The 12,993-nt window shown below is 43.2% G+C and overlaps 1 protein-coding gene across 4 annotated transcripts in view; it reads left to right on the top strand.

Moving 5' to 3' along the window:
- Positions 1 to 12,993, top strand: part of Fbn1 (fibrillin 1) — a 205,892-nt gene that overhangs the window by 29,042 nt on the left and 163,857 nt on the right. For all 4 annotated transcript variants that reach the window (XR_866221.3, XM_006498747.1, NM_007993.2 and 1 more), the window contains exons 5-6: positions 8,806 to 8,901; positions 10,746 to 10,841. Coding sequence is in view for 3 of the 4 variants with exons in the window: in XM_006498747.1 (XP_006498810.1) it covers positions 8,806 to 8,901; positions 10,746 to 10,841 (192 nt within the window). In the remaining variant the exon portion in view is untranslated. The remainder of the gene's footprint in view (positions 1 to 8,805; positions 8,902 to 10,745; positions 10,842 to 12,993) is intronic.

Genomic DNA, 12,993 nt, shown 5'->3' with positions numbered 1-12,993 from the left:
TTTCCCCTAAATTTGCTGTTAGGTTTTTTTCTTTGCCTGCAATACATTTCCCTCTGACTAGAACATCTGCCTTTTTCACTTTGCCTGGAATTCTTGGACAGGCATTCCTGGATCTAGCCTCCCACTTCTTTACTCTTTATATGAAAATTGCCTATGGGGTATAGTTACTAGGAAGAGCATAAAGATTATCACCTTCAATGTCACACAGCCCCCGTTCATCTCTGTATCTTTAATAGAAGCACTGGAGAAAAGTGTTCACAGAAATGGTCATAGAATGAACGGTTTTTTGGTTCCAGAAAATGAATCCCCCCCTTTTTTTGTGCTACCGAAAAATAAAACTGATTCAATGACAAACTTATTTGAAACTCAAGACATTTGCCTTTCTACAAGGAAACCACGAGACTCAGTGACATATGGACATACAGACATACAGACATGATATAAGCATGCTGTTTATTCTGTCTGGCCACACAAACATCCACAGTTCATGCTAGAGAGCCACCCTTCTGGTTTTACTGTTTCTTTTATCTTTAAGTGTGGTATCCAAAGTATTGAAAAGGGGGACATGTGGGGACCGGGAGGCTAGTCCTTTCTTAGTTGTTTAAAAAGTTAAAGTTCATGTGTGTATAAACAGTCCTCAAAATTTCAACTGTTGCCAAGGCAAAACAAATGTGTATTCCTATTTCCCTTCTAGTTTCTGGAGGAGAAAGTGCACACCCTTACTGCTATTCTATGTTGGATGGGATTTTCAGAGTCACTGGTGTGGTGCAAGTGTGTTCTTTTTTTGTCTGGTGCCAGGAGAGACTGCAGTGTGTCAAGATTCCCTGTCTGCTGAGAGGCCTCACATTGAGTTGTGGCTGTTATGAGCCCAGTGGCTGGCTCCAGTGAATTGTCTGGTACAGCAGATCTTCTTAGTGTCCACTCATGTCCCTTGGCGTTCATAGGGGAGCACATGAAGTCGGCTTGAAAGCTTGGTCAACATTTTTCTGTCCAGGGATGATCCAGAGTAGAGGAAGTGAGGGGTGTGGCCAGCTCAGTGGACACAGAAGCAACTTTCCATTGGTGACAGATGGAGCAGCTCTGGGGCTTCTGGGCTAGAGTTTGGATAGCTCTGAGATTTGTTCTGCACTACTTCCTAAAATTCCTGACCAGAACCCAGCCTCAGCCCATAGTTCGCTTCCTGGAATCACTCCCAAGCAAACTACCTTTGCTGAAATTGTCTCAGAGTCTGCTTCTGTGGAACCCAAGTAGAGCTGGCCTAATACTAAATAAAGCTGGTTGTAGATCAGGATAAAAATTCCCCCGTGACCTAGGAATCTTAACTCCACACACTGAGCATGGCATACTCGTACTTGATTTTAGCCTGGTTTTACGTGTGTGTGTGTGTGTGTGTGTGTGTGTGTGTGTGTGTGCGTGAGCTGACTCTACCCATCAAAGGCACCCAAACTGGAGGAACAGAAAGAGACAACCAAGTCAACTGGCCATTTCAGGAACATGCAGGGCATCTCTATGTGTACCCCAAAGACCCCAGACTGCCACTGAGGAGAGACAGCCTCAGTATGGGAAAGAGCAAAGTTATCAAAACGGGGATAAAACCATCCTCTTAGACTGGCCTCTCTTATCTAATGGTCACCTTAAGGGAAGAAAGTCACAGCTGAGTGTCCAGATAGAAAGTTAATCCAGTGACAATGTGAGTGCTGAAGATGTCTGTGAGGAAAAACCATGGGATGTGGACAGGATTTTAACAAGGCTAGAGATGGTCCTGGTATGCTTCAAGCTAGTCATGAGGTTGGAAGAAGTATATCAGTAAGGCCCTAGGCCAGATGTAAGCTAGAGATTTGAGTCTGGGTGTTATGGGTGGTGCTTCCTAGAAAGTTTGGATCTGTCTGGGTGCCTGGACTTTGGGCAAAGCCCCAGAGCCAAGTGTAGATCAGAATAGTGTGTAGAAAGACTACTACTTCCTCAAGATCTTTGAGGTATATGGAGTCTTAAAAATTATTGGCTTGAACTCTCTTAGAATTAACATTGTCTTAAGAGCATGAAAAAAAATTAAAGTTGGCAATATTTAAAAAAATTAAGTGTAGCTGAAGATAGCCAAAATCCCTTTCTGGTTTTTGGAAATGATGTTTATGGATTAGTTGTGTTGTGTTAGAGAGGCGTGGTCATCCTGTAAAAGTTGTCTGTGCATATGGATCATTTGATAACTCTCCTGCTAATGCTAATGGGATAACATCCATCAATGAGATATTGTCATTCAAATACCTGTTCTTCTAAAAGGGCCCAGTTCCCAGGGTATCTAACCTTTTGGTCTTGTGACAGAACACTGTCATCTACAGCAACCCTGGGGCACTTGCAGCCTGCAGGCTTCAGGTTGGGCAGGTCTGATTTCCATCATTTTTACTACTCCGTCCTATGGAAAAAGAAACTCTAATTATTATGTGATGGGGGATGAAGGGTTGTGGATCTCTGACCTCTTATTGTTCTGGTCTGATGGAGGAAAGGCTGGAAGGAAGCTGTTCTTGCAGGTGGTGTTTGACTTGAATGGCCCATGAATCCTAAACGGGAAGACATCTCTCCACAAGTTTTAATCCCCAGCCGGCGATTCTCATGGGACCAGAAGGATTCAGCTTCCCTTAGACCTAGCAGGACTCTGGCCACTGGCCACTTAGGCTCACAAGTTGAAGAAATATTAGACAAAACGAGAGCTGGGGTTTTTCTTTGTTTGTTTTCCTTCTGGATTTTAATTCCAGTTCTGGTTAGGACCCTATTTAAGTTTCTGAGTCCAGGGTTGGATCCTGAGCAATCCTACTTCTTATAAAGTCCTACCATGTTTATTAAATGAGTTTACAACCCTCCTTAAATATGTATGTACACATACATTTGCAAATTCATATTAGCTTGCAATACTAGGATAAAGAACTGTTTCAGGGGGCTGGAGAGATGGTATAGCAGTTAAGAACATTTGTTCTTCTTGCAGAGGACCCAAGTTCAGTTTTCAGCATCTATAACAGTAACTCACAACCACCTGTAATTCTTGATCCATGGGCTCTGGCACCATCTTTTGGCTTCTGTGATACAGGCATAATACTCATAAAATTTTTTAAAAAGGAAGGAAGGAAGGGAGGAAGGGAGGGAGGAGGGAAGAGAGGGAGGGAGGGAGGGACAGAGAGAGGAAGAAAGGGAAGGAAGGAAGAAAGAAAGGTGATTTAGAGGGCTGGCTTAGTGGTTGGGACTCTGGCTGCTCCGCAGCAGGACCCAGGTTCTTTTCCCTGATGCTCTTGCCAGGTGCCTCACAGCTGTCAGTAAGTCCAGCTCCAGGTAATTTGAAACCTTCTGGGCTCCTTAGGCACCCATGCCCATACACATAAGTACAATTTAAAAAATTATCTTAAAAAAGAAAAATGTTTCAGGCTGCCATAACTAAATATCATGGAACTTTATTTTATGGTTTTAGAAACTGGGAGTTGTAATCAGGGCCCTGGAAGTTTTCATATAAGGGTACATATTCATAGCTGTCGCTCTCTGTATATTTCCACATGACAGCAGAGTAAACAGTCTCCTGGTCCTCCTTGGAAGGGACTGTCTCAGTTATTTCCCCACTGCTGTAATAAAAATACCCCAGAGAAAGGAATTATCTCGCTCACAGTCTCAGGCTAGAGTTCATCACTGAAGGTAGGTCAGCGTGGCAGGATCTTGAAGCAGGAAGTCACATCCCATGTACAGTGAAGAGTAGAAAGCATGAATGCAATGCATGCATGCCATTGCACTCCTCACTTTCTCCATCTCTGTTCAGTCCTGAATCCTAAGCACGGGAATGGTGGCACCTGCAGTGGACAGCTACTTACCCTATTATCCTAGCTCTGTCTGACCTGTGATCTGCAGACATTTCCGAGCAAGCCTTTCTCCATGGTTTGCTTTTTCCGAATCAGTAGGCTCTTCCACCAAGCAGGATTTTAAAGCCAGTGCACTGTAGCTTATCAGCCCTTCCTCTGCTCATTCATGCTTCTGGCATCCAGCCCCAGAATGTGTTGCATAGTCTTTGATCACAGAGATTCCTCTCTAACTTGTCTCTAACTGTTTATAGTTTTACATCAACATCTGTGGTTTCCATGGAGATACATTTTGTGTTAAGAATGAGGTTGGGGTTAGGGTCAGCTGTTACCTATGGGTGTCCAGTTGCTTCAGAAGAAACCAAAATTCTGTCTTTAAGCATTTAGTTTTGCCATGGTTTGTCTCATAAAGGTTGAGGAGATGGTGGGAGCGATGAGTGTTCCCCAGGGAAGGTTCCTCAGGTTGTTGGATGTCCTGGAAGGAATTGTCCTTTGTGGCCTTTCCCCGAGGTGAGTCATCTTACCCTGCCACACACTCCTGCCAGTGTGTGCTCCTTGTAGGCACAAGACAATGGGGCTGAAACTGTAAAATGGAGTCTCCAAAGGTATGAGCCAGCATGACCCCTGTCTCTCTGCAGGTCGATTAGTCAAGTGGTTGACATAGAGATAGGAATCTGACTGACAAGATTTACTTTTGTGGTTTGTCAACAGTCTCTTGGGTGTGCTTTTGTGAGTCTGAGCTCTCTGCTATGCCATTGATCTGTCCCTTCTCCACTGTCACACATGTGATAAAATAAATCCATACTCTTGCTTTGGTCTTTCTTTCCGAATCCTTTCGGTAATCCTTCACCTGTCCATAACAAGCTCGGGCTGACCACACCTATTCCTTCACAGCCTTAGCATATTTTGATAGGAATTATATTAAATCTGCATATCAAATGGAGGAGCACTCCTATCTCACGGGAACCCGCCCTTTTCAAGCTTTGTCGTTTTCTGTTTAATTCGATTCCAGTTGTGTCTAGGGACACTTCTACTTCCAGCATAGATCTGAGACCGTAGGAAGACCAAGGAAGGTTAAGAGTGTGGTACAACCATGTGCCAGGATTGTGAGAGGGCGCAGAGGAAGAGATACTTGTACCATAGCTTCTCTGAAAGGCTTGGCTCTAGAAAACACATTTTAGGGATCTGTAGTGTTTACACTGACAGGGAGGAGCACCCAAAGGCTGTCCAGACTCATCCTTTACACTTGTTGAATTAGTTTTCTCTCTACACAGACTTTACGGAAACTTATGGCAGATGATACTTCACCTAAACTTTTCTGAACAGCTCAGGTGACTTTTATGTTTTGGAGGTGCTCTGGCCTTGTTTTAAGCTGTGTGAGTCTGTAGACACCCACAGATGTTTATGCACCTAAGGGAATTATCGGTCCAAATGAAAACTGTCTGTGTCTTGCAGTGACTCAGGCCACCTCAGTGGATTGTTGTCTCAGGTGTAGAGGCTAGAGTTTGGTCTGCCTATTTCATTTTTCTGTTTGGGCTTTTCCCAGTGCTGAAATTAAAGCACACATTCAGTTGCTTATTTGAAAATTTCCTAATGCTCTCTCTGGGGGCTGAGCCTGCCTAGAGGGTGATGGTTGAGATGTTGAGATCCAAATGTTGGCCCTGCATCTTTCCCTTCCTGTGCTGCATGCATGCCATTCCTTTCTAGTTAGTCATTTTAATGAGTTTGTACCGCACTTTCTAAAGACAGGCTTTGAGCTCTTCCTGCGACCTTCTCAATGGAAGATTTTCAGTGGGTGCTTGTTGAGTGATTGAAGGGACCGATTCTGAAATGAATACAATACTTATTTGGGACCTTTTGTGGCTGCAGGTAAATGTGGGCCGTGTCTGTTACTTCTAGGTTGTGGATCCTGGTGTGAAATGATCAGAGGTTCTCTGGCCATCTTTAATGGGACTTTTTCATTAGGGGTCTGACTGCACAGGTCAGCTTCAACTTGCACAATGACTGCTTAGACTCTCTTAGTATTCTGTTTCTGGTAAAATCTCAATACGGGTTGAGTTTAGGCATGTGTCTTGACATGGGTTTTTTAGCACATCCATTGATGGATACTGCATCCTATGAGTGTGAGTAGAACTCATAGTCTGGTCCCTCTAAACAATTTCCAGATTAGGCGGCAAAGGCAAAGCCTTGTCAGAGATACTAGGTTTGCACCCACCTTCTAAAATAACTTTTGAGATGAAGTCTCAGTCTGTAGATTATGGGAATTTACTCTGTAGCCCAGGCTAGCCTTGAATGTATGCCAACACTTCCACACGCCAGCCTCAGTCTACCCAGTGCTGAGTGTTTGTACAGACAAACCACATACCAGGCTTGCTCCCACTTTTAAAGGAACACTTTTTCCTTAAGCTCTAGGACCCATCTATGAAAGCAGTGATGGAGGCCTCCATTCTGCTGATAACCCCAAGGCCCACTGGGCAGCGTGACCACTGGGCTCACAATGACTTTTGGCCTTCCAAGTCTCACAGGGTGGTTTTGTTTTTTATAAAGGAGAAAGAATATTTTTAACCTGGAGAAGTTTCAACTGGAAAGAGGGGGTTTAAGGAAATGAAAGCTGTATCAAGGGAGGCTTTTGATCTGTCACGTTTCAGTGTACACAGAGTTGTTCTTCCTGGAAAGGAGATTTTGCCCTGACTTTCAATTTGAACAAGTAACTGGGAAGCCACTGTGCAAGCCACTGGTCACTCTTTCCTTTTTTTGTTTGAAATTGCAGAGTAGCTAAGCGGCTTTGTTGCTCGTGTGGGAATGGAAATCGGGCCTTGGCATGAGCCACTTTAATTGAAATCAGTTTGTGCACTGAGTTTGCTCGAAGGATGACGTCATTTCCTGCCCTTTCCCAGTCCTTGCTGTTTTTCTAAGATAGCATGGAACTAAGCATAGCACTGAGTTTTAAAGCAATTGTACACCATTTCCTGACCCACTTAGAATAGTATCCAAAGCCTTAAGCGTATTTTTTCCTTTCTATACTTGTAGATTGTTTTAGAGTTAAAAAGCATTTGGCTTAGAGGCTTTAATGGAGCCTAAAGTAACCGTTTGTCTGCATGGTTTGCTTGATGTCTGTAGCAGGGGGAGCTATTAGCGCTTGTAGATGGAGGGAAAAAGGTTAAAATGTTTGAATCATTATCCTCTTAGAGCTATATAGGCACCTGGGACACACGGGGCAGCTTCTTAACCTGGGTTACTCTTCCAGTCTGCTCATCAAACCAGATGTGCAGGGTTTCATCATCTCCCGTCTGGCTTGGGAGGGAGGGCAGAGCAGAAGTCAGAGAGGAGCAAAGAAACAGAGAGGCATTTAAAGGCTGATGGAGACTGGTGGGATTTGATGAGAGCTTTAGTTTGGTCCCCGAGAGCTAGGGACAAAGAAACAGGAGAGGTTAGGAGGGGTTCCACAAAGGGACCACCTCAGAATACCTTGCATTTTTAATGACTCATAGTAGGCATTCAGATTTATTTGTCAGGGGACCGAATGATCTGTTTCCAGGTCAGGAGACTGTTCTGGGAGCTCTGATGGGTTGTTTAGGGCCCTACTGGAGAGGCTTTGAGTGCTGAGGTGCAGGGATCTTCTAGCTCAGGAGAAATGGAGCCTTTTATGACATTCCAGGAAGAGAGCAAGATTCTTGAAAAGGCAGATCACTTTCAACTCTTTGTGTCTGAGAGGCTGCAGTAAGAATAGGAGTTCAATTTTTCATTTTTCGGCTGTCGGGCTAGGTTGACCTCTGAATATTTGTAGCTCTTTAGACAAATGTCCTTTCCTCACATAGCCAAGTAGTCATTTCTTAGCACTGCTGCGAGGACCTCTCACAGATGAGGTTGGCTGTGGGGAGGACTCTCTTGTACTCTAAGGGGAAGAGTACTCTGGCTTGCGCATTCCATGAAGACAGCTTAAGAGTGCTCAGAGCCCATTGACTCCTGCTTCTGCATAGTCGGGACAGACCTCTGTTCCCTGCTGAGCCATTTCCACTGGGAATTGACTCCCACACATAGGACACACCAGAAAAAAAGCCAAAACTCCAGCTTCCAACTATGGCCTCATATTGAGAAGTGTCAACAGGACTCATGATTCCCTTAGCCAAGCCTTTAGTCTCCTCTAGGTAGGGTAGTTACTGCTTCTAGCAACTAGGGATCAGCTGGACCTTTTGAAAATGCTACCAGCACAAGATAGCTTACATGCTAGAGGAGAGAGCATGTTCTGTGACTATGGACATCTCTCATAGGAGGGTCTACCAGATATTTCTAAGACTCCACTTTTAGTGTGTCACTGCATTAGCATATCACTGTCTGTCTCAGGTCTGATGGTATCCACCCATAGTCTAGGATTTAGAAATGCACACTTCTCTAGGTGAGAATGTGACACAGAATGGATTTGAAATACTGATGGTCTTTCATTTAACGTTACAGTTTAAATGAGCAGCGCTTTCTAAGTTCAACTCTCTGTCCATCAAACATCGTTGCTATTGTAACGCTTCTAGTATGTCCTTTTAGCCTGCCATCAAAATGGAAGAAAAATGGGTGGAAAGTATTACTCCAACCTTTTCCCTGGCCAGATACTTTGAACTCTGAATCTTTTCATGGGAATCATTGCTACCTCAACCTTGTCCTGGGGCCATCACTCAGACTCTCCTTTCTTATTGGTATAAATTACAGAGATGACACTGGAATATAAATTCTGCTAAATTAAGGAAGTCATTTAGTCCCATTAAAGCAAGTGCCAAGGAAAAAACCCACATTGCACTGTAAGTGGTTTTATACATAACATAATGAGCCTCGATAATTAGGACCCTTCTGCTATCTGCATGATATATGAATCTCGATGAATTATTTTATTTTTGTCAAATAGCCACAAGTCATGTCAGGTGAAATGTTGCCACCTGCACACACAAACTGCCACACTAAGCCTTTCCTCTCTTTTTATCCCTAGTCCAACACTGCAGCATCCGCTGTATGAATGGGGGCAGCTGCAGCGATGACCACTGTCTGTGCCAGAAAGGGTACATCGGCACTCACTGTGGACAGCGTAAGTATACCGTGTGGTAGATGCTGGTCACACGCAGACCTGTGGAATTATGAGACAGGTGCTGGGAATTTTCTTTGATAACTCAGGGCGCCACATTTTCGCAGATGTCTCGGGACCCTTGCAGATGGACAGATCACCCCAACATTTAGTGGCAGTCTTCCATCCCGGGGTTGATAGTAACTTGCTTGGTTTACATTCTTTTTGTTTGCCTTTACCACCTGCCTTGCCTCACACCTTAGACTTATAGGTATGAAATACTTCTTTTAAAAAAATATTTGACAGTTATTTAATTAATAAACTACATACCCCATCCTTTCCCACTGTAGGGCTTCATAATGTTAGCTCATCTACCAGATGGGGCAAGTATCACCATAAACCAGTTTTAGAGCATTTTCATCCCTTCAGAAAGAAATTTCAGCCTAAGTTCCACACATTTGCCTCTTGATTTGCTGACTGTCTCTACCTGAATTTTCAGGAAGTATTTCAAAACAAATCTCATCTCTCTTTCCAAATTTTTTCCTTGTATTGACTAATTGTGTCTGCATATCTCCAGCTCCCCATGACGGACTCTGCTACACTCATGCTGACTGGATGTCTAGTTTGCTTGTTCACTCACAAGCACCATTGATTGTGTCTGCACTCTGCTGGTCCCCGCACACTGCTTAGAATAGCTGTTCATCTTATGAGCTTCTTCATTACCGTAGGATGAACTATTCACACTATAGAAAATCTTGGAAAATTCATTATTAGTAAAACAAAACTACCTATAGTTCTATAATCTGAATACTCTTTCTAGGCCCAAGATAGAGCTTTTATAGTTAATATTTTATTATTTGTGTTTTCTTGTCAATTATTATTTCACAGTTGTGTTAAATTCTACTATACATATGCATACTTAATAAAATGTTATTGTCCATGTTCTTTTGAATTTTACCATTGTATGTATATGATGGAAAATGCTACTGTAAATAAATCAGCACCTATATTATGCCCAGTGATTATCTCCACACTACTATGTGACAAGAATATTGAGTTTTGGGCAGCCCAACTTGGAAAGAGGAGAGAGTCACAGCAGCCCAGCTGGAAATTAATATGGTGGCAATTATTCCTTGACCAGCTAATTCCCCAAGTAACCACACAGAGACCTTTTAATATTTCAAAGCTTAGGTCTTTTCTGGGCAGACTCTCAACTAGCTCATCTAAGTTAATCTGATCATCTAGCCTTATCCAGACTTCCAGGTCAGGAGTCACACTGGTCTTCCCTTATATCTCCTGATGAAAGACCTTTCTCTTTTCTTCTTCCCAGAGTTCCTTTCTCTCCCAGGAAGTCCTGTCTTCCACTTCCTGCCCAGCCGATTGGCCATCAGATTTTTATTAAAGCCAACCAGAGAATGCCTTAGATAGGCGAGGAAGGACAGAGACCCAGCTTCACACAGTGAACCTCAACAGAATCCCAGACTTAACATTTGGTCACTTGCAGTTAATGGTGCTATCAGCATGAACATTGCTGCTCCTTAGGGACGCCCTCTCAAAATTACACATCAGTCCTAAGCAAGAGTCCACTCACTCACATGAAGTTTGTATCTGGTGAGGCGAGTTTGAAACATGCACCTTAGATGGAGAACTGAAAGCATTTCTCAGGGGCTGCACACACTGAGATGAGACCGTAAGCATGACCCAGGTACAGAGTCGGCTGTTCAGGGAGCATCCTATGGTGATCTGCAACTGTGGGGTGTCTGCCCAAAGCAACACTGAGGGGAGATCATTCCCATTGTGTTTGCTGCCCTTTCTGAGTGGAAGGGTCCAAGTGCAGCATCCTGAGACTTTCTCTCCTTATCTTGCAGCTGTCTGTGAAAGTGGCTGTCTCAACGGAGGGAGGTGTGTGGCCCCAAATCGGTGTGCTTGCACGTACGGCTTTACTGGACCCCAGTGTGAAAGAGGTAAAGTGTTTTCTAAGTGATTTGTATAAAGGCATTCTGGTGACTAATCTGTTACTGGTTTATATTGTCATCGAGTGTGTGCAGCTACTTCCTGAAGTTGGCTGGCCAGGCTTCTGAAATGTGACTGAAGAGGTCTCCAGGATGCCAAGGATACCCAGGCTCTGGGTTTGCATGCTGCGCAGGTCTTGGCAGTGGATGCAGTGTTTCATAGTTAGCTTACACAGAAGAAGGGTGGGCACCAACATACAAAGAGGACAATTTCCCATACAGGTGAAATCATGAACTTCACATGATCCTGTAGGTTCGAGAAATGCATTCCCACAAGAACACACATAGAAAGGGAAATGTGTAGGATGAAAAAACACACTAGAAGAGCCACTGACCCTGGCAGCAGCTGGAATGACAAACACGGAGTCCACGGTTAAGTGCAGGGGTCTGCTAAGTAGCTGGGCTCAGCACTGTGTACTCAGTGTGTAGCCCAGGAAGTGTGGACATCTGTTCTTGCCCTTGCCTACAAAAAGCCACAGCTCAGAGATGTCCAGGAATAGCCTTAAGGCCAAATGAGTATCAATAAACTTTCATTTGAATCTGGATTTTTCAGTTTCAAATTTACTGCTCCATGTTCCTATCAGTTAAAAGAAAAATTTTGCCTGCTTTGCCTAGCTAATACGATATTGACTTATTTGGGGATGCATAATGTTCTTAATAGATGCCAGCTTCATTTATCATTTTGTCTCTACATTCATAGTCATTTTCTCATCATTTCTAGTTAAAATTTTTATTTTAGTGTTGTTTTAAAACTGGTCTTTAAAGTAATTTATCTGTTTCTCTGCATGTTATATATTGTATATGCACATGTATGCACACCCATGTTCTACATGTAGAGTCCAGAAGAGGATTATGAATTTACACATAAGCAGACTGCGCACCAAGATACAAAGGGACAATTTCCCCTATTTCTCCTTCTCCACCTTGCGTATTGGTGTTAGGATCTCTCCCTGAGCACAAAGCTTTCTGTTTTGGCCAGCCTGGCTGGCCAGTGAGTTCCCAGAATCTACCTGTCCCTTCCACGAAATGCTGGGGTCACGGGGATCCACTCCACCATCACACCAATCTGTTATATGGCTTCTGAAGACTTGAACTCAGTGACTCTGACTTCTATAGCAAGTGCTCGTACCCACTGAAGCATCTCCCTAGCCCTACCATTTGTTATTTAGTGAAGCTTAAAAGGTTTGTGTTATATAAAGCTGAAATTGGAAATTCTCCAGAGCTGGGGATGATATAGCACATGCTTTTAATCCCAGCACTTGGGAAGCAGAGAGACAGAGGTAGGCTGATCTCTGTGAGATGATGGCTAGCTTGGTCTACATAACAAGTTCTAGGACGGCTAGGGCTATATGGAGGAATCTTGCATATATATATAAAAGAAAATTCCTCAGAACTTTTCAAAATTGCAATGATCACTCTTCTCCCAAATTGTATAAAGATCTTATTCTAAGATGGAAAGCAAAGCTAATTATGATTGTGATTGACACATGTCACTCAAACCATGGAGCTGAAACAAAGAGCACTGCAGTATGTGAGAAGTTGTTTATTTTTCAATGTTGACATAAATTCAGTTGTTTTCTAATATACCAAAGGTACATTTTGATAAGCAACTCTAGGGCAGTTGCTATGATTGTTGGATAAACGACACAGTATTTCTGTTCTTTGGCCCACTCTGAGTGTAATGAGTGAGGCCATTGTGCTGTATATTGACATCTTTTGGAGTCTGTGTTTAAGTGTTTTCCCTTTATAACCTGTGCACATATATTACTGACCTGGAGCTAAGACATATCCAGTGGCACCCTAACAATGAAGGACAATTTGTAATAGATAGTAGCCTTCTGTGGCCTTACTGTTAGCTCGGTGAAGATGCTACCGATTAAAATTGTTGATGTATGGCTTGGTGGCATGTGAAGGGAACACTTTAGACATTGTTGCTGAGTTTAATTTGTTTTGGAGAAACAATGAATAAAATAAACATTCTTCTTCAAACAAAGTGGTCCAAGGTTGTCTGCAAAGAATAATTGCTTCCCATGGTGGGAGGTGCTGATGTGGAGCACCTAAGGGATTTCGAGCTGTTGATATTTACCCGTTACTATTTCAAAAA

Source organism: Mus musculus, chromosome 2 (assembly GCF_000001635.26).
Source record: "Mus musculus strain C57BL/6J chromosome 2, GRCm38.p6 C57BL/6J".
NCBI lineage: Eukaryota > Metazoa > Chordata > Mammalia > Rodentia > Muridae > Mus > Mus musculus.
This window is presented reverse-complemented; position numbering and strand designations above follow the sequence as displayed.